This window comes from Rutidosis leptorrhynchoides, chromosome 3 (assembly GCF_046630445.1).
Source record: "Rutidosis leptorrhynchoides isolate AG116_Rl617_1_P2 chromosome 3, CSIRO_AGI_Rlap_v1, whole genome shotgun sequence".
Taxonomy (NCBI): Eukaryota; Viridiplantae; Streptophyta; class Magnoliopsida; order Asterales; family Asteraceae; genus Rutidosis; species Rutidosis leptorrhynchoides.
In genome coordinates, this window is record NC_092335.1 from 73,736,346 (window position 1) to 73,762,110 (window position 25,765).

The 25,765-nt window shown below is 31.0% G+C and overlaps 3 protein-coding genes across 5 annotated transcripts; 1 reads left to right on the plus strand and 2 right to left on the minus strand.

Annotated features, from left to right (window-relative positions):
- The first annotated feature begins 13,742 nt into the window (after window positions 1-13,742).
- LOC139896345 (chorismate mutase 1, chloroplastic-like) lies at window positions 13,743-16,327 on the plus strand. The gene is made up of 6 exons (XM_071878970.1): window positions 13,743-13,982; window positions 14,608-14,830; window positions 14,902-14,988; window positions 15,083-15,226; window positions 15,632-15,724; window positions 15,818-16,327. Exons 1-6 carry the CDS (start codon window positions 13,801-13,803, stop codon window positions 16,046-16,048), a joined length of 960 nt encoding a protein of 319 aa, XP_071735071.1. The 5' UTR covers window positions 13,743-13,800; the 3' UTR covers window positions 16,049-16,327.
- Window positions 16,328-17,583: 1,256 nt separating this feature from the next.
- On the minus strand, window positions 17,584-19,848 carry LOC139896346 (uncharacterized). The gene is made up of 9 exons (XM_071878972.1): window positions 19,634-19,848; window positions 19,443-19,529; window positions 18,992-19,159; window positions 18,756-18,891; window positions 18,517-18,679; window positions 18,295-18,423; window positions 18,016-18,210; window positions 17,814-17,936; window positions 17,584-17,719 (listed from the first exon to the last, which is right to left on the minus strand). The coding sequence occupies exons 1-9, from the start codon at window positions 19,836-19,838 to the stop codon at window positions 17,615-17,617; spliced, it is 1,311 nt and encodes a 436-aa protein (XP_071735073.1). The 5' UTR covers window positions 19,839-19,848; the 3' UTR covers window positions 17,584-17,614.
- Window positions 19,849-21,781: 1,933 nt separating this feature from the next.
- On the minus strand, window positions 21,782-24,401 carry LOC139896347 (uncharacterized). Of its 3 annotated transcripts, none has more exons than XM_071878975.1 (3): window positions 24,241-24,401; window positions 22,676-22,958; window positions 21,782-22,090 (listed from the first exon to the last, which is right to left on the minus strand). In XM_071878975.1, exons 2-3 carry the CDS (start codon window positions 22,947-22,949, stop codon window positions 22,011-22,013), a joined length of 354 nt encoding a protein of 117 aa, XP_071735076.1. In that variant the 5' UTR covers window positions 22,950-22,958; window positions 24,241-24,401; the 3' UTR covers window positions 21,782-22,010. The 3 variants fall into 3 exon arrangements, with proteins under 3 accessions (XP_071735076.1, XP_071735074.1, XP_071735075.1); XM_071878973.1 differs by having other exon boundaries at window positions 21,783-22,090; window positions 22,676-22,993; XM_071878974.1 differs by having other exon boundaries at window positions 21,783-22,090; window positions 22,676-22,996.
- Between the last annotated feature and the right edge of the window lie 1,364 nt (window positions 24,402-25,765).

A 25,765-nucleotide genomic window follows, 5' to 3' on the forward strand; every position in this document is an offset into this window, starting at 1 on the left:
GCGACAGAGATTGTAGTTAACGCTGGTTAAGTTGCGGCCGAAGGACGTACATTATTGCATATTTGTAATATGAATTAACCGAGTAGTTAAGATTCACACACAATAGCTTAGTACGGAAAGATTTATTTCAATATATATATATATATATATATATATATATATATATATATATATATATATATATATATATATATATAAAATATACATATAATTTCTTCAGAGGGAATGAGTTAATTCTTCATAACTCGTTGATACAATATACACGTTATTGATTCGTAATGATGTCCACAGTGATTCTTGAACTGACGGAGTTTGTGATGTTATCTGCGTTGTTGATTCGGATGTTGACTGTACTGACGATGCTGGTAACGCTGACGGTACTGTTGATGCTGTTGGTAAAGCAAGTTTAGCTTGTTAATCACACACCATTTTTGTCAGGGTTTCTACTCTTCCTTCTATCATTTTGGTTCGCTTAACTGATTTATGGTTAGGGCTAGATTAGATAATCTCTAAGACTTTAGAGATTACATAATCGCCGAGGAATGTTTCTCCAATGAAGTTATGAATTAATACTTCGTCAGTTATTGTTGTTGGTACTCCTTGGTATCTATGGTGCGTATGACGTTGATGCTCGTGGGACAGATTGTGAAGTTGAGGTTTACGACGTGGTTGTGGTTGGAGGTGGTAATGGTACTGTTGGCGTTGATGATGGTGGTACTGGTTATGATGCTGATGCTGCTGTTGGTGTTTGTAATCTCTGCTCCATATTCTCCAAAGCCACTACCCGAGCGCGAAGCTCGTTGACTTCTTCTATTACACCGGGGTGATTGTCGGTTCGGACGAGCGGATAAATAAAATCTAAAATTTGATGTAATATATAATCGTGACGAGATACTCTGGAAATGAGCGAGAAAATGGTGTTTCGGACAAGTTCGCCGATAAGTGCTTCAGGTTCTTCGTCAAGATGGCAATGTGGTGGATGGAAGGGATCACCTTCTTCTTGTCTCCAATGATTGAGGAGGCTATGAACCCATCCCCAATTCATCCAGAATAGGTGATGACTGATTGGTTGATCTATTCCGGTCACACTGCTTTCGGAGCTTGAATGGGATTCCATTTCGGAATCTGAGTGACTTGAACTGATGACGAATTCTATTTCGTACGATTGGATAAAGGATTTTTTTTTTTTTTCGATATGAAATGATTTTGGCTAACGGATGGTATTCTAATTACATAGAATATATATATAAATATATATATATATATATATATATATATATATATATATATATATATATATATATATATATATATATATATATATATATATATATATATATCAAAAGATTTCGTAGATTACGGAGGACTTTGCGGGATATGTCAGGCAAAGTTTAAAGTAACAGATACGATAAGATATGATTTAGCAGATATGCTAAGATATGAATTTTTGTCTATATACTATTCATGCAATCAATGCAGCAAGACGTGTCTTAGACTAAAAATGATAAGCAGGTAATTACCTGAGGATGATAAGTAGTTAATTTTCGACACAAAATGATAAGCAAAACTTTTGACATGCAGACACGGTCGAAGTCCAGACTCACTAATGCATCCTATCGACTTATCAGTTAGAAACACTAATGCAGACCTGGTTCGCTAAGACCACCGCTCTGATACCAACTGAAAGGACCCGTTCATATACAATATAAACGATTCACAATAGTTGATTACATTGCGAGGTATTTGACCTCTATATGATACATTTTACAAACATTGCATTCGTTTTTAAAAGACAAACTTTCTTTACATCGAAAATTGACAGACATGCATACCATTTCATAATATCTACTATCCAACTATAAATTGATTTAATAATAATCTTTGATGAACTCAATGACTCGAATGCAACATTCTTCGAAATATACTATGAAAGACTCCAAGTAATATCTTTAAAATGAGCAAATGCATAGCGGAAGATTTCTTTAACACCTGAGAATAAACATGCTTTAAAGTGTCAACCAAAAGGTTGGTGAGTTCATTAGTTTATCATAATCATTTATTTCTATCATTTTAATAGACCACAAGAATTTCATTTCCAGTTCTCATAAATATACATCCCATGCATAGAGACAAAAATAATCATTCATATGGTGAACACCTGGTAACCGACATTAACTAGATACATATAAGAATATCCCCTATCATTCCGGGATCTTCCTTCGGACATGATATAAATTTCGAAGTACTAAAGCATCCGGTACTTTGGATGGGGTTTGTTAGGCCCAATAGATCTATCTTTAGGATTCGCGTCAATTAGGGTGTCTGTTCCCTAATTCTTAGATTACCAGACTTTAATAAAAAGGGGCATATTCGATTTCGATAATTCAACCATAGAATGTAGTTTCAATTACTTGTGTCTATTTCGTCAAACATTTATAAAAGCACATGTATTCTCAGTCCCAAAAATATAAAGGGTAAAAAGGCAAATGAAACTCACCATACTGTATTTCGTAGTAAAAATACATATAACGTCATTGAACAAGTGCAAGGTTGGCCTTGGATTCGCGAACGTAAATTAATTATATATATTTATGTGTTGGTCAATATTTGTCTAACAAATTAGGTCAAGTCATAGTGTACCACAATCCTAATGCTCGAGACTAATATGCAAAAGTCAACAAAAGTAAATTTGACTCAAAATAATTTCCAAAAATCTATACATGATTAATATATAGTTTAAATATTGTCGTTATATATTTTTAAATATTTTTAAAAGATTTATTAGAGTAAATAATATAATTTATTTATTAATAAATAAAATTTTATATTAAATTTATATAATAAAATATACTTTTATATATATATTAAGTAATAAAATTTATAGGGTTCATTTAATATCATAAAGATAATATGATAGGTATTATTAAAGTAAGTTATTACACGTAGTAAAATATGTTTGTATCACATATTTATTTGATAAAATAATATCTATAATGATAGTAAGTAAAAGTTGTATTATTTTGTAATAATAATAATTATTATAAAAATATCAATATTTATAATTACTAAGATGACATTATGATAAAACGATAATTCTAATTATGATAACTTTAATATTTACGATAATTTTTAATATTATCTTTAAAATAATAATTTTATTTAAAATAATAATAATAATGATATTTTATAGTAACAATGACATTTCTATTAAAATGATAATTTTTGTTAAAATGATAGTTTTAATACTAATGATACTTTTAATAATAATAGTAATGATAAAAATAATAAGAACGATAATTTTATCTAAATCAATATCTTATAATATTTTAATTTCATCATGATACTCTTAATCATTATTTCCGAATCGTTTCGTTTAATAGCTTTTAATCGTCTTTTATATCGTGTTCATAATATTGATAATAATAGTAATCAAAATAATTAGGTGTTACAAATATTTGTTTTAATTACACTAATATTAATAATGATAGTTACTATAATATTATTAACGATAATACTAATAATTATCTTAATGATAATATAGTAATAATAATAATAACAATAACAATAACCATTTTTAAATAATGATATATATATTAATAATGATGATAATAATAATAATACTAATAATAATAATAATAATAATAATAATAATAATAATAATAATAATAATAATAATAATAATAATAATAATAATATTAATAATAATAATGGGATAATAATAATAATACTAATTATAACTTTAACGATAATAACGATAGTAATAATAATAAAAATAATAACAATTTTTAATGATAAATCCCTTTTATTGATAAAGATAATAATAATCATAATAATAAGATAAAACTAGAACGACGATAAAAACGACGATAATAATAATCATTTTTAATAAAAATATCGAAAATTCAATTGATTATAACTTCTAATCCGTTCATCGAAACCATTCGATATCTAAAGGAAAAGTTCTTAATTTTTCGCTAGCTTTCCAAGGACATGCATATCTTATACATTATCTCAACCGCAAGTGTAACTAATTCAAGATTCAACCTAACCTATCTAAGGGCAATATCAAAAGTACAAGCATGCATAATCCTAAATACTCGAGCACTAGTCAAGGATACACTATTAGTATGTAAAAGTTAAATTATGAGTACTCACGTATCGATATTGAGATTCAATATTGCAGAAAAGGTACGTAGACGCAACGGAAAAGATAAACACTATATTGACCTCACGAGCATACCCATGAACCATACTCAATCACCTCCATAGCTATAACCCATAATTTCCTTAATCCTATCCTACTCGAAAAACAATTTCGAAACCACTCGGACAGCACTCCGTCGTAATATTTTATGTATACTAATAATATCTTGAAATAATACGGAGTAAATATATATATGTAAATCGATTGAGAGAGTTTAGAGAAAAATATTTTCAAGTTTCTATGAAATAATAAAACCTATTGAATTCTATTTATAATGGATTTTTGAATTATTAAAGTGAATTATTAAAGTATGAATTATTAAAGTGAATTATTAAAGTATGAATTATTAAAGTAAATTATTAAAGTATGAATTATTAAAGTGAATTATTAAAGTATGAATTATTAAAGTGAATTATTAAAGTTAAAATAAAGTAAAAATAAAGTAAAGGTAAAGTTTAAGTATAGTAAAAGTATAAAACTATGTACGTATAATACGCGTATAAATATATATAATATTAATTTAAATCGTTATATATATTTAATAAAATAAAATATAAATATCGTTATCTTTATCATACTACTTAAGTAATGAGTTGTCAAAAGTGGTTCTAGATATTTATAAAAGTTATATACATTTTAATAATAAAGTTCTTTTTAAACTGAAAACGTTTTTGTACGTTTGAAACTAAATAGATCAATCGAGTCTTTATGAGATTCAATCTTCCACTATCCTTTGTCTAGTTCTCAATGATTGACAATCTGTTCTTATTTATAAATCACTTTACCATTTTTCGAATATTGTTAAAATGGAAAGATTTCTCAAATCAACGTGGGCCTTTCAACAGAGACTTGTAATCATAATTCAATATATCTGATAATTCAATCATTTGATCTTATCTTCTAATTCCATTGATAAACATTTTGAAACAGATACAATCATATAAAGTATTTAATCTAATATTTTGTTTACGTTTCAAGTTATAATATATATACACATATACATATATAATCATATTCGTTTAATGGTTCGTGAATCGTTGGAACTTGGTCGAGGTTGAATGAATGTATGAACATAGTTTAAAATTCTCGAAATTTAACTTAACAAATATTGCTTATCGTGTCGGAAACATATAAAGATTAAAGTTTAAATTTGGTTGGAAATTTCCGGGTTATCACAATTGACATCATCAATCTCTTCTGCAGAATGAGTATTGATTTATAGTTCTTCTTGAACACTTTCTTTTACCTCATTATCAGCTGATTTTCTTTTTCGAGGATTTTTATCTTTGGAACCAATTGGTCTCCCACGTTTCTGGCGTGGCAAAGACTCAAGAGTGACATTATTGCCAGCTTTTGGAATTTCAATTCGAGCTGGAACATTTGCTGCTGGTATATATGATTTAGTCACTCTTTTTGTATCTGTAAATGCATCAGGCAATTTATTCGCAAGTTCTTGCATATGCATTATTTTTTGAACTTCGATCTCGCATTCTTTTGTGCGATGATCAAGATACATTAATTGAGGTTCACATCATGAAACATCATTTTCTTTATTTTTTATTTCTCCCCCTAATCTAGGGAACAATGTTTCATTAAAGTGACAATCAGCAAAACGTTCTGTAAAAACATCACCCGTCATGGGTTCAATATATCTTATGATTGAAGATGTTTCATATCCAACATATATTCCCATCCTTCTTTGAGGACCCATTTTAGTGCGTTGTGGTGGTGCGATAGGAACATAAACCGCACAACCAAATGTTCTAAGGTGGAAAATATTTGGCTGATGGCCAAAAGCAAGTTGTAAGGGAGAATATGTATGACTTGCACTTGGTCTAATGCGAATTAATGATGCAGCATGTAAAATTGCATGACCCCATACAGATACTGGGAGTTTTGTTCTCATTATCAATGGTCTAGCTATTAATTGCAATCGTTTGATTAGTGATTCAGCTAAACCATTTTGTGTATGCACATGGGAAACAGGATGTTCAACAACAATCCCAATAGACATGCAAAAATCATTAAATACTTGAGATGTAAACTCACCAGCATTATCCAATCTCACCCTTTTAATAGTATAATCAGGGAAATGTGCTCTCAATTTAATAATTTGAGCAAGAAATTTTGCAAATGCCACATTTCGACCTGATAATAGACAAACATGAGACCATCTACTAGATGCTTCTATTAGGACCATGAAATATCTAAATGGTCCACATGGTGGATGAATTGATCCACATATATCACCTTGAATTCTTTCAAGAAACATTGGTGATTCTTTTTCAACCTTAAGAGGTGATGGTCTTATTATCAATTTTTCAAGTGAGCATGATGTACATGGGATAAGTGCATCATGAGGGATCTTTTGATCCGTCAATGGATATCCATGTGTATTTTGAATTATTCTTTTCATTATTGTTGATCCCGGGTGGCCTAATCTTTCATGCCACAGATTGATCATTACAGGATCACATGCATTTTCATTAACTACCATGTGTGCTTCTGGTACATTTATATATGTATAATGTAAACTAGAACTAAGTCTTAGTAGTTTTTCAATCACATGCTTCTTGTCAGTGATACTTAAGTATTTATCATTTTCTGTAGTCACTGACTGATAATCATATCCATTTTGGTATATGTCAGAGAAGCTTAACAAATTTCTCTTTGACATGGGAGAAAATAAGGCATTTTTTATTAGAAAATTTGTACCATTTGGTAACATGAATTTTGCCTTTCCCATTCCCTTTATTAAATCCGCAGGACCTGATATAGTATGTACTGTTCCTCCTGTTGCTTTAAAATCAGTGAAAAATTTTTTAGATTTGAGTAGAGTGTGTGTGGTACCACTGTCTGCAATACAAAGATCCCCACCATTTGACTGATTTTGCACTCCAGTAGTGTACATCATGAACTTCAAAATATGATAAACAAATAATGAGTACATAATTCATCAATATATTACATTCAAAAATATGTTATAAACGAAAGTACATAATAAGGAAAGATATAGTAAAGTAGATATGGTATAGATCGTAAATCTATATCCATTTATTTGATATGGACATATAATAGAAAATTTATTCATTAAAGTAGTCACTTGTTGGCTCAGTGATTTTTGTATCAAGGTCATCCACAAGGTTTTTCTCTTCTCCTTTTCCCTTTAGGGATTCTTGATATTGATTAACAGAATATTGATTTGTTCGACAGTTCTTAGACCAATGTCCAATTTTACCACATCGATAACAAGAATCTTCAATATTCTTTGAAGAACTTCCTTCAACATTATGATTTGTGGGATTGTATGGTGGTTGAAATTTATAATTTTGTGGATTATTATTTCTTTGTCCACGACCACGACCACCGTAACCATTACGACCATGACCACCACCACGACCATTACCATAAGGGTGATTTCGAACATAGTTATGATTTTTATTATTGTTATGGTAATTTCCATGATGATGGTTTTGGCCAATATGACCACGACCTCGCCCACGTCCTCGTCCAGGTACATTTCTTTTTTTATTATTATTATTATTGTTAATAGCATTAGATTCAGGGAATGCTAGCGCACCCGTAGGACGAGATTCTTGATTCTTCATCAGTAATTCTTTATTCACTTCTGCAACTAAGAGATAAGTTTGAAGTTTGGAAAAAGTTTTGTAATTCTGCAATCTTAAATTTTCTTGTATAGTTATGTTTGCAGAATGCATTGTGGAGAAAGTTTTCTCCATCATATCAGCATCACTTATTTCTTGACCACATAATTGAAGCTTTGAACGGATTTTAAACATGACCGAGCTGTATTCACTTACCTTTTTAAAGTCTTGGAACCTTAGATTTCTCCATTCTTCTCTCGCAGCTGGGAGTAATATTTCCTTTTGATTATCGAATCTACTCTTGATACTTTCCCATAAAACATGTGGATCTTTGATAGTGAGATACATATGTTTTAAGGTGATATCAATATGTTTGCGAATAAAAGCAATTGATTTTAATTTATCTTGATCAGAACAAGAATTATTTTCTTTTAAAGTTTCTAGAATACCCAATGATCCAAGATTTATTTCTATATCCATGACCAATGATGTGTGGTTTGTTCCCGATACGTCCAGGGCATCAAACTCAAGCTTTGATAAGTTTGACATTTTCTATTTTCAGAAAGATGAACAATATAAATTATAATTATAATCAATTTCTAACAACATGAAATTAGAATCAAATTCATAAGTAGCAAACAACATAATAATGGTATGATTACAAATAATAAAACCACAAGGGCATGATAGAATATAGGTTCACCCGGTGGTATATTAGCAACAATGATGATAGTTAATATGACCAATACAATAGAAAAAAATCATCCTTATGTGAATCATCTTTACAAAAAAATTTTGAGAGTGGTGATCTGAGAAAATGAAGATTGATTTGTGAAAATGTGAAAATGGAGATGTTTATTTTATATTTGAAAAATATAGTCGTCGTAACGTCGTCAGTTGACGTTAACAACCGTTATGTATATATGACCGTTGTAACGTTGTTAGTTGACGTTAACGACTGTTATGTACTCGTTATATTAATAATAATTTTAATAAAAGAATTTTATTAGTATAAATGTGATTACTATAAAATACATTTAGTATAAATACGAAGATTAAGATAATAAACATATTATGCATAAATAATAAATTTAAGAATATATATATATATATATATATATATATATATATATATATATATATATATATATATATATATATATATATATATATAATGATTAATTGCATAAGTAATCATAAATGTTAGATAACATAAATATAAATGTTAGTGAAGTTAATAAGAGTTAGATTACAGAAATATAATTCAGGCGGTATAACCGACCATATATAACATAAATATAAATGTTAGTGAAGTTAATAATAGTTAGATTACAGAAATATAATTCAGGCGGTATAACCGACCATATATAACATAAATATAAATGTTAGTGAAGTTAATAATAGTTAGATTACCGAAATATAATTCAGACGGTATAACCGACTATATATAACATAAATATAAATGTTAGTGAAGTTAATAATAGTTAGATTACCGAAATATAATTTTACTTATGATGATAATAATATTTATCTTACTAATAAATAATAGAAGATATCGTTAAAGAATTTCATACCTTGATTACTGATTTGTGCTTGCTTAGATAAACTTTGATTATACTGAGCACTTCGTGCTGATAACGTGTTATAATTCAGTAGGCTTATAACTACCTTTAGTGACGTGTTATAATTAAGTAGGCTTATAACTACCTTTATTGGTCTGATTTTTGACTGTGGACTATTGATAATTATTAGAAGATATAAAGAGAGAGAGAGAGAGAGAGAGAGAGAGAGAGAGAGAGAGTATATGAAACTTTATATTCAAAGGTGCATCTTCTGCAAACTACATCTTCATATATTTATAGTACAACATAAGTTACTGTGCAAATTGGTGGAAAATTTATAGCCACGAAATTGGTAGACATATTTGACTTTCATAACAGTTGGATCCTTTTTAGTGATGTTACTTATTGACTTGTTAACTTCAATAATTCACTTAATAAATTAGATCTTTTTAGTTTTTACTGATCTTACTTCATAACGTGTTGCATTGTTGATTAAAATAAAAGGATAAAAATGCCCCTGTAAACAGTAAAAAGTTCATCCGTATCAATATATAGTTATAATAGTATTACTTTATTTAAACAATTAGAATTAGAAAGTTTCTTCACTTGTTACAACTGTTTATATACAACCCGTGATAGAACAAGTCATGTATCACTAGTAACTAGAGATGACGAAAACATTTACATAATGAATCAATGCATTAACCTCTTTTTTCAGATGTATATGAATATGAATAATATGATTGTGAGGCTTGAGAACTCGAATTTAATGAATACACATACATCCATCAACATTAATAATCTCGGTCTCGAAAGGCCGAAAGGGGCCGACTAAACAACCTAGCAACACCTCCTCTATTCGGCATCAAAATTCAAAACTTCCAACATCATTTTATCAACATACATTAGCCATTAGCATATGGAAATAACAAACTTAGATATGGTCACTAGATTTGTCAACCTCAACCATCAAATAAAATTTCTCATTTGCAAGATGTACAATATTTTACAGTAAATTCTTCCGTCTTCAAATTCAATCAGACTAGCTTCACGATGAGTACAAGCACATATAATGCCAACAAAAGTTACTTTCGGTCTATTGGGTTAAAGATAACTAACGCTTCATTTAAGCTACCACACTTCACATACATATCAACCAAACTAGTTTTCATAAGTGTGTTACATTGATACTTATTTTTTTTTGGATAGACTGATGAACATGTCTACGTAACCAAAGCAAATCAGATTCTGCACAAGCCGTTAAAATACTAATAATCAACCCCATCATCACGCTTATACCCTTCTTCGCTAGCCCTTTTCCTGCATACCCAACTATAATTATCGTCCACGAAACCATATTCTTCACAAGCATTTTATCAAACAATATTTGTGTCATATCTATATCACCAGATTGACTATACCCAAGAAACATCCTAGACCAACATACAACGTTTCTCTCAAGCATTCTCTCCAACAACTCAAATGAATCATCTAACTCATCGGCTTTCACATACCCATCCAAAATGGTGTTCCATCATATCTCATTTAGCCAATTCATCAAACCGTTGATGTGCATAACTTAACTAATTTGCTTTCAACAACACACTGATTATCGTGTTCCAACACTATATTTTTAACAGCACACACACACACACACACTCTCTCTCTCTCTCTCTCTCTCTCTCTCTCTCTCTCTCTCTCTCTCTCTTTGTCCACGACGATGACCGGATTCGAACTCACAATACTTTAATACCGTTAACGTTAGACTAGAAACCTTTGGTGCGCCAACATTAATTACCCCACACCTCGGATACGAATCAACGATGCATTCAAAACATAAACATCCAAGCAAACCCAAACTTTTAAGTACAACTATGATCCATTCTAATCATATGATAATCATTTTGCAACTGCAAGTTTTCAACTAAAAGGGCAAGTAAAAATTATTGTATTGGGAACACACCACAATTGTGCATAAGAGAAAGGTTTCAAAAGATTGTATGGATTGAAGGTATGAACACAAAGCTCGAATCATTGTATTGTATAAATGATTGGGCATAAATTATATATTTTATTATATATTATATTATATATTATATATTATATATTATATATATTATATTATATTATATTATATTATATTATATACATACTAATTATTATTATTATTTTATTATTATATACATATACATATGCATACATACATACTAATGCTAATTGTGGTAGATTCTTGGTCGTCCCCAGGGCAAAACGGCAATAGTACCACCCTCTTTCACACTTGATTTTTCTTTCTTCCCCCCTCACCTATAAACAGCTTACATAAAATACCCCAACCTTCAGGGGGTAAACCGTCAATAATCTAAATTGAAATAAAAACTCCACCCAATCACTTCGACAACCCGTATCTTCCTTCTCGACCCGAGTTAAATTTCACTGACCATACCGTTAAACTCGAAATAATTTAATGGACAAAACGAAACTAAGTACGCTCGAAACGGACACTTTTTAAAAAACGCTAAACACAACGACAACCCGCATCTTCCCGCTCGGCGCGAGTTAAATTTTCCCGACAGCAGCATCATACTCGAAAAAATTTTATGAACAAAACGAAAAAAGTGAGTTCAAATCGGACAATTTTTTAAAAACGCTAAACACAACGACAGCCCGTATCTTTCTGCTCGCCGCGAGTTAAATTTTTTTCGCCAGCGCCGTTAGACTTGAAATTTTTTTTTGAACAAAACGGAAAAATGTGAGTTCGAAACGGACAATTTTTTAAAAACGCTAAACATAACGACAACCCGTATCTTCCTGCTCGCCGCGAGTTAAATTTTTCCACCAGCACCGTTAGACTCGAAATACTTTTATCAACAAAACGAAACTAACTACGTTCGAACCGGACCAAGAGCCCCGCCGTATCGCGCGGGCCGGACCCGGACTAGTTATTACTATTGTTAATTTAAAACATTTATAAAATAAATAATCAACAATTAATCGAGGACTGAGAGAGTAATCTATACATTATTATAAAGCGCGTGCCAATAATCCTACGTGTCAATTTATCAATTAATCTGAATTAAATTTGCACACGTGTCAATTCTTCAATTAAACTGAATTAAATAATCATACATGTCATTTTTTTCAATTAAATTGAATCAAATAATAATAACTTCCTAAAATAATCCCCCTAAATTAAGGTCCTAAATTAAGGTATGTAATTTTCACGGTAATCTATGCCTTCAATTTTAAAATTGAGGTTTACTTGACCGATCAAAATCATTAATTAATTTTATTGATTTATAAAAATAATATTTTAACACATAAAATATGAAATACGTCGTATAATTTAACTAACTGATTATATTAATTTGTCGTGGGATTAACTTGAGAGTCTAGATAAAAGCCACACGTGATAAACTTAACAATTATTTTTAAATAAAATTAAATTAGTTAATTAAACTTTATAATTATAAACTAATCAAAATGTTTTATTCATATATAAACCCAAACCTATTGTATCGATCTCTTTGTGCTTTGGTTTAAGGTTCATAAAACCTCCTAATAAGATATGTTCACTACTTGATCTTCAAACAATAAAGAAATAAAATGTTAGAATTTTTATGACATACATTATTTGCACAAGTATAACTATAAAGATAATTCGTATATAATGTTGCCACGTATCACTTTCTCTATAATTCTTAATTTTTTAGTTATTGATATATTTTTCGAAACAAAATATCAACTTAACTTTTTAGGAAAATATAAAAATAAGTAGTCACGTAGACATTAGTTAAAACGTATATTTAAAACTTTTATTCAATAGCCGCTCATAAAACACTATTAGAATTAAAAAACTTCTTTAAAAAAGATGAAAGTAATACTTACTATCATTAATAATTTAACATTAACGAAAACATATATTTACAACTTCAATTTAACAGACGGGCTCATAAAACACTATCAGAAATAAAAACTTTTTAAAAAACATGAAAATAATACTATTATTATTACAATAGCGAAAACGTATATTTACAACTTACAGTCACCGGACGAGTTAATAAAACGTTATCAAAATTAAATTTTTTTTTTAAAGAAACTTGAAATAGATTTTATTGTATATTTGACATTAGCGAAAACCTATATTTATAATTTCCGTTCAACGGACGGACTCATAAAACTAGTAGTTAATCAAAACATACCTTATTCGAACTTGTTACCAAACATACGTTTTGGAGTCGACATGTAAACCACCAACTCGCTTTCCTATACCTAACCCTCAAACCCACCAACCCCCTACCTTCTTCTTTTTGATTGGTCGTTGGTCTTTTTCCAAATAAATTTTCACTTTAATTCTTCTATATTTACATTTTTACAACTTTGGTCGCTTCCAATTCTCATTCATCGCCTTATTGACGCATTTCAACAAATAATGGAGGCCAAACTATGGGGATCCCAATTGTCACCTGCCATCTCCACTGTCGCCCTTCCAAAATCTTCAAGCTTTGCTACCTCATTTGCCCCTAAATCATTGAAAGGTTGCAACTTTCAGACACCCAATTCATCGTTTTCAAAGATTCGCATTCAATCTGTTCAGGCTTCTGCCTCCCTTGGGTACTATTTCATTCCCAAGTTTTTGTTTTTTTTCTGAAATTTTGTGAATTAAATTCCTTAATTGCCAGTGCATGTTTATGGGTTTGTTTCAAGACTTGAACTTTATTAGTTCGAGATGTAACTTTAATGACAACAGATATGTTTTTTAGTGTATCTCGAAGGTATGCAATATTGCAATTATGCTAAACATGCTTAATTTTAATATTTAGTAATCAATACATAACTTTGGATTTACCATTTTTTACTTAGTTAAATAAAGTTCATAGATTTAGTGCTTTTTTGTCTGATTATAGATCACTTACATAGTTCATGTATAAAGGTCCTATTGAATTTGCACATGATTAATATGTTTATGTGTAAGTTTTGGATTTTTATGGACCCACGTTATGGGTTAACCTCTGCAGGGAGTCAGTAACCCCTTAACAAATTCCCAATTACATAAAAATCGAATTTTTTAAAGTGTATTAATGATTTGATGATATTTTATAAGTTTTGCCCATCAAAATTGACAAAAAGAACAGATTTTTCCCCACTCAATGGATATATGATATATCCTAGCTCTGCTTATGATACAATGAAATCTTTCTTTCATACCTTTTGTTTTATTTGTTTTTGTTTTTTTTAGATTGAAGAGCACACCTAGAATAGATGAGAGTGAGATCTATACGCTTGACGGTATAAGAAGTTCTTTAATTCGACAAGAGGATAGCATTATATTTAGTCTTGTAGAAAGAGCTCAATATTGTTACAATGAAGATACATATGACCCCAAAGCTTTCTTCATGGATGGATTCCAAGGTTCGTTGGTTGAATTCATGATCCAAGAAACAGAAAAAGTTCATGCGAAGGTAACTTAATGTGCATTTATATGTTACTAGCACAAGAATAAAAAAGAACATTTAGATTAATTTCGAAACAGGTCGGAAGATACAAGAATCCCGATGAGCATCCTTTTTTCCCAAACGATTTGCCTGAACCTATGTTGCCTCCTTTGCAGTACCCGAAGGTAACTTGATAACTTTATCTTTTATTGTGTTTATTTAAGCTTTACGAGCGTGATTTTATAATGCTTACTAACTTAGCCGATTATATGCGTTTAGGTGTTGCATCCTAGTGCCGATTCTATCAATATCAACAACAAAATATGGGATATGTATTTTAAAGATCTTTTACCTAGATTGGTTAAGAAAGGAAACGATGGTAATTGTGGATCAACCGCAGCCTGTGATACTATCTGCTTGCAGGTAACATATATATTACCTGATAAATTTTGAATTTTGTGTTCGTAAACCTTCTTAAAACTTCAGGGTTGTTTGTAAGGGCTTGTTTGCTTCAAGATTGCAAAAATCGCTCCTCGGGGAGTACTTGGTCGGGACTTTTTATGGAGTACTCGGCAACTCGGGGAGTACTCATATGTTGACCAAGTTTGATTTTGACCCATTTTTTACCGAGTTTTGACCAATTTTGACTGATTTACCGAGTAATTCCAAGTTTTTGTCGAGTTTTGACCGATTTTCCAAGTAATCATGAGTTTTGAAAGAGTTTGACAGAGTTTGACCGAGTACTCGCGGAGTTGCAAAAAACCGAGTACTCGCGCCGAGTAATTCCGAGTTCTACGACACTGGTTTGCTTACGATCTTTACTTGCAGGCTCTTTCTAAACGAATCCACTATGGTAAATTTGTAGCAGAAGCAAAATTTAGGGCTTCATCAAGTGACTATGAAGCGGCAATCAGAGCGCAAGTAAGAATCTTTCATGTCTAAACATATTGCTATTGAAAATTTATCAGAATTTGTTTAATTTTATGGTTTTGTTAATGGGGATTACACTTGCAGGATAGGAAAAAACTGATGGCTTTGTTGACATATCCGGTTGTGGAGGAGGCAATACAAAGAAGGGTTGAAACAAAAACAAAGACTTACGGACAAGTAGTTGATGTGGGCCCAGTGGAACCAGAGCCGGTGTACAAAATAAACCCAAGTTTAGTTGCCGATCTTTATGGAGACTGGATCATGCCTTTGACTAAGGAGGTTCAAGTTGAGTATTTGTTGAGAAGACTTGATTAATCTTCAACGTCTTCTAGCTATCTTACACGATTAATAACACTTATATAATCTCTTTGATCCATACCTGTAGTTTCGTGTGGGTCCATTAAACACGGTCGTATTTGTTATGTGAGTTATACTAAAGAGATGAATGATCAATTACTGTGTAAAAGACCACGATATCAGGTTTTCGTTTAGTTTATTGTATTGTATAAACAGTTAAGGTTTGAGTGTTATTGTTTACTATGCACAAGTATCTGTTTAATATCTTGTTTGATCATCCTGAAGTACAAAATGGACTTATCTGGTTAAAATATCACTAGCCATTTTGAAAATGTATTCACCTTGACAAGAATTCAGAAATATCAAATTTATTGGACAATCCATCTTTAGTTTGTTACTTTCTTTAGTTAGCATTTATTTTTCAATTTATTATTGGGTTAACTGCATTAAAATGCAATAAAGAAAATTCTGATGTTCCTGGTTTGTGTCCTACTTGTAGTATGTACATTGTGTAAAACTTAGCTTATTTGTTGTTATTATATGCATAGTAAATTGTTTTTGTTGCGTGTCATGTATATAAGTTGTCTTATGACATTCTTACAAGTTGACACATCATAATATACATATAATAATGACAATAAACAAGTTTCCTGATTTGTTACCTATACACTATGAATGTCAGACCTAATCTAATGTACCTTACCCTAAATTATTTCCACAGCACCCATCAAATAGTTCGGGACTCGATCTCAGTTCAACTTCAAGGTTATTGAGTTACATCAATACCGCTAGACGAGCCTTTTCATAAAATTTATTACTTGTTGCTAAGAAGTATATGATTTGTACATCATTCTCATTAGGGAAATGATTAGTGTCCAGGATAGCATAGATTTAAAAATACACGTATATATTTTTGGATAGCTAATATGTGATTGTCAATGGTTTTAAAGATCAATTAAGATTAATCATTTAGTATGGGTATAGATAGATCATTTGTGTGATAATTGTATTGAAAACAATCTAAGAGATTTTATATGTAAATTGTTTATTATTATTATTATTTTTTTGAACAGTCTTATGAGAGCATACTTAATGTATAAACACACATAAAAACATAGGCTTTCTTAATATGAAACTATAAGTCAATATATATGCAAAAAAAATCTGTTCTTTGTATTTTTATCTGAATAATTTTTTTTAAGAAAGCAATATTTTATTTAAAGGCAAAAGCCATACAAACACCAAAGGCTCATAAGTAAGGAGCCAAAGTAATACTTATCTGAATCAATTAACTATTGCAACAGTAATACATACATTTGAACTATATTTCTATATCTATATCTATACAGTACATAAAAACAAGATACCAAATATGAAAATTTGAACAGTGAGTATGCCTGTATGTATCATAAGTTCAAACCATGATAAAAAATATATTTTTGTTGTAATTAACTCATCTGTATGTATCAAACAATGTCACACAATCAGTACAAGAATTTAGGTAAGTAAGATAGTAGTCTGTATATATATATATAATGTCTATGTATAGCACTGTGAAGAAACAATAAAGAAAATGAATCTTGATTAATGAGCAACAATGGTGGGAATTTGTCCATGATTAACAAAGTCAATCTTGTTTAATCTCAAGCAGCAAAGCACTTTCTCTGGCAATTCCTCAGCCTTCTGAGCCTATAATTCACAAACATATATACACAACACTTCATCACTTTCCATTTTCATAACATGTTATAACATCATGTATTCAATTGAAAAAATCCGGTACCTGAATGGTTAAGCCTAAATTCAGAATCCCATTTTTAAGGCGTTCACGAAATGCTTCTAGTCCTTTCCTTGCAATGTAACTAAACCGATGAATGTCCAGATCAATTTCAAAGTAATTTGATCCCTATAATCATAGTAGTAGTAAGAATATCAGTTACAAAAGATTAAGTTCCACTCTTTTCTTTAAACATGAATATATGTACCTGGTAAAAGTTATGTTGAGGTCGCGAAAGAACGGGCTTTTCATTGTAGGCGCGCAAAAGTTTCCGTTCGGTACTACTCGAAACAAGATCTTCAGGGTTCACCACACCCACCATGATCTTTAATCTTTCCCTGAAGGCTACAACGGATTCTTTCTTGAATCCCTTCACTTTTTCCGTATCATCATTAATCAAACTCTGCACACACAAATCAGCAAATTCAATTCAATATTTTGATATTGCACACACGAAAAGTCGAAAACTTTGTTCATTTTTTGTTACCTTGATGCTTTCTTGAAACTGAAGAGACATATCTTTCTCGTAAGTTTCTGAAAGTTTGAAATATAGCACAAGGCTCAAACCCTCCCCATCATCGTTGCCAGTGAACATAGCAGTAGGATAAGTAGGCAGCTGAATAAAACATGTAACCATTTTTTATTTTTTTATTTTTACAAGAGTTTACATTTTGTTTTATAAACTGAATTGATAAACAAAATTTTAAACCTGAATATTGACGATGAGAAGAGAAGGTAAGTTTTGATGAGCTTTGAGTGAAGGAAGCTCGAGATGTTGGGCAATGTGGTTGACTTTTCTTTGACATGTAAAAAGATCGACGCCTATAGGAGTGTAAGGACAATAATTTGGAGCAGGACTTTTTGTTTTGTTTCTGCAAGTTAGTTACTAAAATGGTCAACTTACATGACATAATCATATAGAAAATGTTTATGAACTCGGGGTCATACTTATAAAAGTTGGTGTCTCGAACAGTGAAACTTGATGGCTCAAGTGCAGACCAGGATCCAGGAATTAGCTTTCCACCTGTACAGCAAGGAATCAAAATTCCTGCTCGAGGACGATAAAAAACATTTCTTGACAAACCTGCTAGACCAAAAAGGTGTTTAATTTTGTTGTAACAATTTAGTTTTTATGTGTTTTTAACTTTTTATTGAAACATAAGTTTTGAGCATATAAAACGTACGGATGTCACTGGTTTCTTCCATATCAAGCGAAGTACTCTTCATAGAAAGCCTGATGACTGATGATTTCCTTTTCAGCATATGTGGACCCGATATCATTAAGTCGTTCTTATTTGATGATATGGTCTCATACTGAAGCACTTGTCCACTTGATGAATTACGAAAACCATCTGTGAATATAAATATTTTAACATATAAAGTAAAAAACAATTGCACGTTAGAATTACTAAAGCTTTCTCTACTATCTGTCTATTAAGATTGCAATACTTCCTAAAGTATGAAGCTTTTTATTAGTCTTTTAGGTTCACATAGAATTCAGCCTTATAGTCATACTAAAAGTACTTGAACCAAATGACAAAGTATGAAATTTAATCTTAAACTAAATATGAAATACATCTATGAGACAAAGGGAAACTATAAACAATCAGTAAAGAGGTTCATGCGTCCGTTTACCGCCATGAACACTAAAAAAATCATCGTCTGAATCAGATTCATCGATTTTGCTGACCGAGTCAAACCAAGATTCTTCTTGGCAACTTACTGCATAAACAAGTGTTCACCATTGATTAGTAAATGGTAATATTTAAAATAAATAAAGTTTTGTTGTTGATTGTAACAAAAGTAAAGGGAACTTAAGAATGTACCATTAGAGTCAAATTGGTTGTGGTGCCATTCCAGTTTAGTGAGGTTAAAAGTAGACTTAGAAGATGTGTTTCTAAAAATGGTGGTAGTATGAACGAACACGTTTTGTCTTGCGTTGCTGTTCCGTCTCCTCATTTTCTCAAGCTTAATTACGAATCTTTTTCGTACAACTAAATCGTAATTTTCTTGATCTTTTGCTTTTTTCATGAGAGGAAACACATCCGCCCATTTATCTACCTCTCTTTTGTTCTTTTGGGTAGACTTAACAGACCTTAAGATACTACAAGACATTCAACAAATTTACAATGAACATTACTCATAATTCTTGCTTTATTATTAGTTATATAAGTAATAAGTAATTTATTTGTATTAAAAGCAATTAAAATAGCATAAAAAGTGAGGCAAATAAGTAATTACTTAGAATAAAGCTTGTAAGAAACAATTAAAATTCTTTAAAGCAAACCTATATAAATCCAACAATATACCCCTAGTATGGAAGCTCATGTAAGCAATCAGCATTGAAAAAATACACCATGGTTATGAGCAAACTAATAAACTTATATCAATGTATAAACAAGTTTATATTTTCTTAATTTTGGAGGTTATTCTCTCACCCTTAAGAAAAGACTGGAGTCAGATAATCATATCAAAAAGCATCTTTTATAATCTGCACCTAATAATGTGTATATGAAGTTCATATATTTTTACATATTACTATTGATAGATAGATATAGAAAACAGAGAAAAAAAAACTGACAGAAATTATGTTATCATGAACATTTTACTTGCACCTTGATCATCTGCAATAAAAAAAAAAAAAAAGGAACCCCACCAAAGGAAAGATGAAAGGTGGGTCCCACTTTGTCAAAACCGGGTCATGCCTACACAACCTATTTAACTTTTTAATGCTCAAAAATGAATATTGCATTTGAAGTTAGGAATATTTTGATTTTTTATAGTGGGAAGAAAGAAGAAAGAATGTTGCTTTTTGAAGTGCCTGTCAACCTTTGAATTGCCACGTCATCACTTATTCGTTGGTGAACAAAAGGTCTCTTTTGACTTTTTGTAACCTGAATCTTTTCAGTTTCTGGTCCATTTCTTCCGAGTGCAACAGAATCCCCTCATGTTCCATTAGTACAACCTGATATTGCAAGTCAACCAATAAATCCCCATTGTTGTATGCTCAAAAGAAGGTGGTGATATTTCCACAATTCAAATTGATAAATCCACTCATATTTATGTCTTATTTCCAATTATGTCCCTTCAATAAATTGTAAGAAGAAATTTGTGTAACACATCATTAAGGTCAGTTTAGTAAATCTTAGTGGATCTATCAAAACATACTTGGAAATATCAACACCCAAAGAAAAAAAAATGGGGGAACTTACAATATACAAACATCAGCATGACCTCAGTAACCATTTTGCAACTATGTAATTGTATATAACATAAATACTGATAGCGTCTAAGCAGATTGGTTTATAATCACGTAAAAACTTGCACTGAAAATCATCAGGTTATCAAGACCTCAAATTAGATGATATCGTAATTACCGAAATCACGCAAATGATGAGCAGTAGTTAACAAGTCAACGATTGTTTTGCAAAGCTTTGGTGTTTATGCTTTTTATGCAAGTTTTTAAAGACATTGAGTGTTTCAGAATTCAGAAATCTGAATTGATATGCAATCAAGTAACATTTATATTGTTTGTGTGTCAAAGAAACAATCTCTATTTCACAAACAATGCACAGTTGGCCTAAATCTGAGGAATTTTAATAATTACTCGGCAAACAGAACCCGCATATATGTATGCAAGGTTGGAGAACTCGGATCTCGGGGAGAGATCTCGTTTGGACATTTTTGGCGAGATCTCAGCATCTGTTGAAAAATCTCTAGAATATCTCGGACGTTGACTTATATTGACTTTTTAGATCTTTTAATATAAATATATAAAAATAATTAAATATATGTATATTTATATACATTTTTACGAGATTTTACAAAAAAATCCGAGAAATGAGTGAGAAAATCTGAGAAATCGTGCCGTTGACCGAGAAATCTCGGGTGAATGGACATCTCATCTCGGCAGCCTTCCAAAAACGAGATCTCGGGGAGTAGAATAACGAGATTTACAACACTATATGTACGAAGAAATATATATTCGATTCAATAAACTTAAAAATAACGGTTGTCTACACGATCCACACAGCAAACAGAAACCGGATACGTGTACTATATATTCAATTCCATAAACTTTAAAAAAATGTACCATATATTTCAATTCCATAAACTTTAAAACAGTAGTCTACATAAGAAAAAGGTGACGCTTATGTTACATCCAGAATAAAAAACCAAATAAACATAACGAGTGTGTAATTCTTAATAACCAGGGATTGCTGCATAGCGATAACCTTGTGCACCCCTCCATGAATAGTATGCAATTCGAGTCTCGTAAAAGCCTAAAACGGATAAATAATTATCAAAAAGTAGGAAATCGTAGAAAGGCTATCACCATGAATAACTAAACAAGCACCTTGAAATCAGTTTGTTACACCAATTGTGTTAAATATATGAGCATATTACCAAAAGACGTAATAAAATTTTGAAATTTCAGAGACATATATTGTACTATACTATATACTATTTCTCTGTAAATAAGATGCATAAGATTCAACTTACCAGCACAGAAGTGTGAGATTCTATTATTGCCAAAATATGAGTGCAAGTTCACTTTTTTTTTTTTTTAATTAAAGAGTTTTCGACAAAATGCTTGTGAGTTGTGACTATGTGAGCTTCCTCCTTTTTTTTTTTCTAACAAAACTGAAATTTATACTCCTTTCCTGATTAGTAAATACACCATACTGACAATTTGGATTGTATGTAACCTTGCAATCGCCATAGATATACATTTGCAATTATCATGCAAATCTTGCTTGGTACTCTGTATTTGACTAATTTAAAAAGGGATTCCTTTTTATAATATACAAATCTTCACAAGATATAAAATATACTACGTATATAATGGAGTAATATCATTTGCATACCAGGGAGGAAGGTGAGAGCCCCGAGTCCTAACAGGCCATATGCTTGAGATCTGTCTCCTCCCATGTGACCCGTAAAGATGAAGATCGAGAGAAATAAAAGCCCACATCCAAGAATAAGCAGAAAAAGTGCAAGGACAATTGACTTCCACGGGATTTCATCTAAGCTTGATGGTGAGTAATCGAACCGTGGGTCATACCTTCCTTCATTACCCATAATATAGTCATCATCGTCATCTGCAAGACGAGTATAATTGACGTTCCTTCTAGATGCCATCTCAATAACCTTCACACAAGTCGTTTGGAGGCACCCGAATCAAACTGCTTAAATACATCATAGATGCAATCAAGTGAGTCAAATATATGAAAAAAGCTACATCAGCTCAATATCTTGCATGCAATCCAAAACCCAATAATAGAAGCATTGCGTATTAAATATATTTTAGAGCCATACATAGAAAATTTATGCCTGAACAGAGAAAACATTATCCGTCTACATAGAAAATTTATGGGATAGACACACCACTCCATGCACATCATCAATGGGTCGAGTCCCACAATAAGTTCCAACAGAGACCGTATAATAGAGCATGTTATTTGAAATTACTCCGTATTTTGTCTATCTAGCAATGTGTTCAAGAGGAAAAAAACATCCCATAAGTGCCGATTGAAGCTCCCAGGTAGCTTATATGTATCAGATGTAGTACGAGTGTATGGTGGTATATTGCTATCTATGGGTATAGCCATAAAAATCATGTATGTGGTACATTACATAACCATAATCATGTATAAAGCAGACTTCATGAATCATGACCTACTTTAAAAGCTTGAGCACTATAGATGCAACTCTCTTTTATGATGATTATTGGCGCAATAAAGTAACTTCAATTTGAAATAACAACTTTAGCTTCATACCAGACTTCACATATGAGAATGAGCTGACATTTCACATATGGGCCATTCGGATTCATAATTTTCAAATATATATAAAAAGAGCAAATATGTATTTGTCCATCTAAATACGTCGTTGCAAAACTTTAAGTTGGATGCAGGCTGGATTCTAACTGAAACTCTTGTTTAAATTCCCATTACACAAACAGAGGCTAATACAACCAATTTAACGAAAAGTTATGTAGGCTTCCGGTTTTATCACGGTAATAAGCGTTTAGTCTTGAACTTCCAAACTACAAACAATAGAACATAAAATAAATAAAGAAAACATAGATAGCCTTTAATATATGTATGCAGACTAACTTCATTTGGAGCACTAAAAACAATTCGATAATCGGTTTACACAGTCGTATTTGATTCGTTCTACTTTTAGGTTCTAATCTATTGTCTCTTGTTTCCTTCACCTATTTGCTTGATAATTCTATGTTCTATTCATCATATGCTAATTGTATATCATTAAATAACAAACCTATAACTGATATAGTGCTATTGCATAAATAATTGAGGGAACGGTGAAAGTAATCTCAATTAGAGAATACTTAAATCGCGGTTGTTGATACAGAGGCTAATAAATAAATTAGGTCAAAATAATTATAATGAAGACAATTCGTTCGTACCTGATTGATGATAGGTATGTAATATGATTAAAATAGTTAATTTGATTGGAGTAGGTAAGCGATATGCGTTTGAGACTTTGAGGTTTTGAGTAGATCCAAAAATGGTAGCACCTCCGGCGTTCGTCACCTATTGTCGATACCAGCCGTCCTTTACAGTGCAATCGTTTAATATACGGTAAGAATAATATTAATTTAAATATAAATAAATAGTTAAACAAATAACACTGAGTTTATGCCTTCGGAGGATTAAAAAAAAATAAAAAATAGGGATGAAAATGGCCACCGATTCGATGTATATCCATCTGATTCATCCGTTTCTAAGCACTTTGCTAACAACATCCGTAAGTTCTCGTTAATACGCTTTAACTTGTTTTACATTTTGATAACTGTCATTTTTAAAGTGTTCTATAACCACTATTTACAATGATTCAACGCATGTTAATGAGAGCCTTCAAGGCTGTCGTAAGCAAATCCTTTTTTAAAATAACAAATCTACTCGTTTATTAATAAAAATTAAAAGATAAAATTACGTCATTAGTCCTTAATCTTTGTCTAAAGTAAGTGTTTATTTGAGGTGGATGACCTTACTATTTCAAATTGTTGCGTTGTTGGTCCTTGAAGGTAACATATGCTACCGTTAGTCTCCATCATGTAAGATGCACACGAGGGTTGTTTTGTCTTTTTACGATTACAGTGTATTAAAATAGAATAAACCATGCGATCATTTGTAACCTTAATTTATTATATGTTTCAAACTTTTAAAATCCAAAATCGATTCTCAATTATAATTTCGATGCGGAGAATCGATTTAAGGTTCTAAAAAATTGAATCAGAAAATAAATTAGGGTTACAAATGAACACAAGGGTTTATTCCATTTTAATACACCACAATTGTAAAATGACCAACCAACCCTCGTGTGCATCTCACGTGATGGAGACTAACAGTGAGCTACAAGGATCCACGACACTACAATTTGAATAATTAGAATCATTCACGTTAAAAAATACTTTACGTCTATTTATAAAACTGTGAATAAACATTAAGAACTAATGAATTAATTTTGTCTAATAATAATAATGGTAAAAATAATAATAATAATAAAATAATATCATATTATTAACACGTGAAACAATTGGTTTACATATTTTTCATAAAAAACTATTTTTTGAATTGAATATAGTAATAATATGTTGCAATCAAACTTAATACAATCACAATTATTGCTATCAAACATGTAAAACAATTTGAACGGTGTAGTCACGCTAGGTTGATGGAGAATGAATAAGATCTTGCTGTTGATGAGGTTGAACTATCTTCCTCATAGTTGGATTCAGATGCATTAAGAGCTTGCGGTTAAAAGTTGGTTGTGTGAAGGCGTTGTTTGGGGTCGTGAGTAGTAGTAGTTGGTTTTGCTCTTAAGTCACGTATTCGTACGTATAGTTTGGCTTAATTATATTTTTTATTTTTATAAATTAAGTTGTTTGTTGGTGTGTCGTTCTCTTGTCGCGATATAGAGCTAGTTGC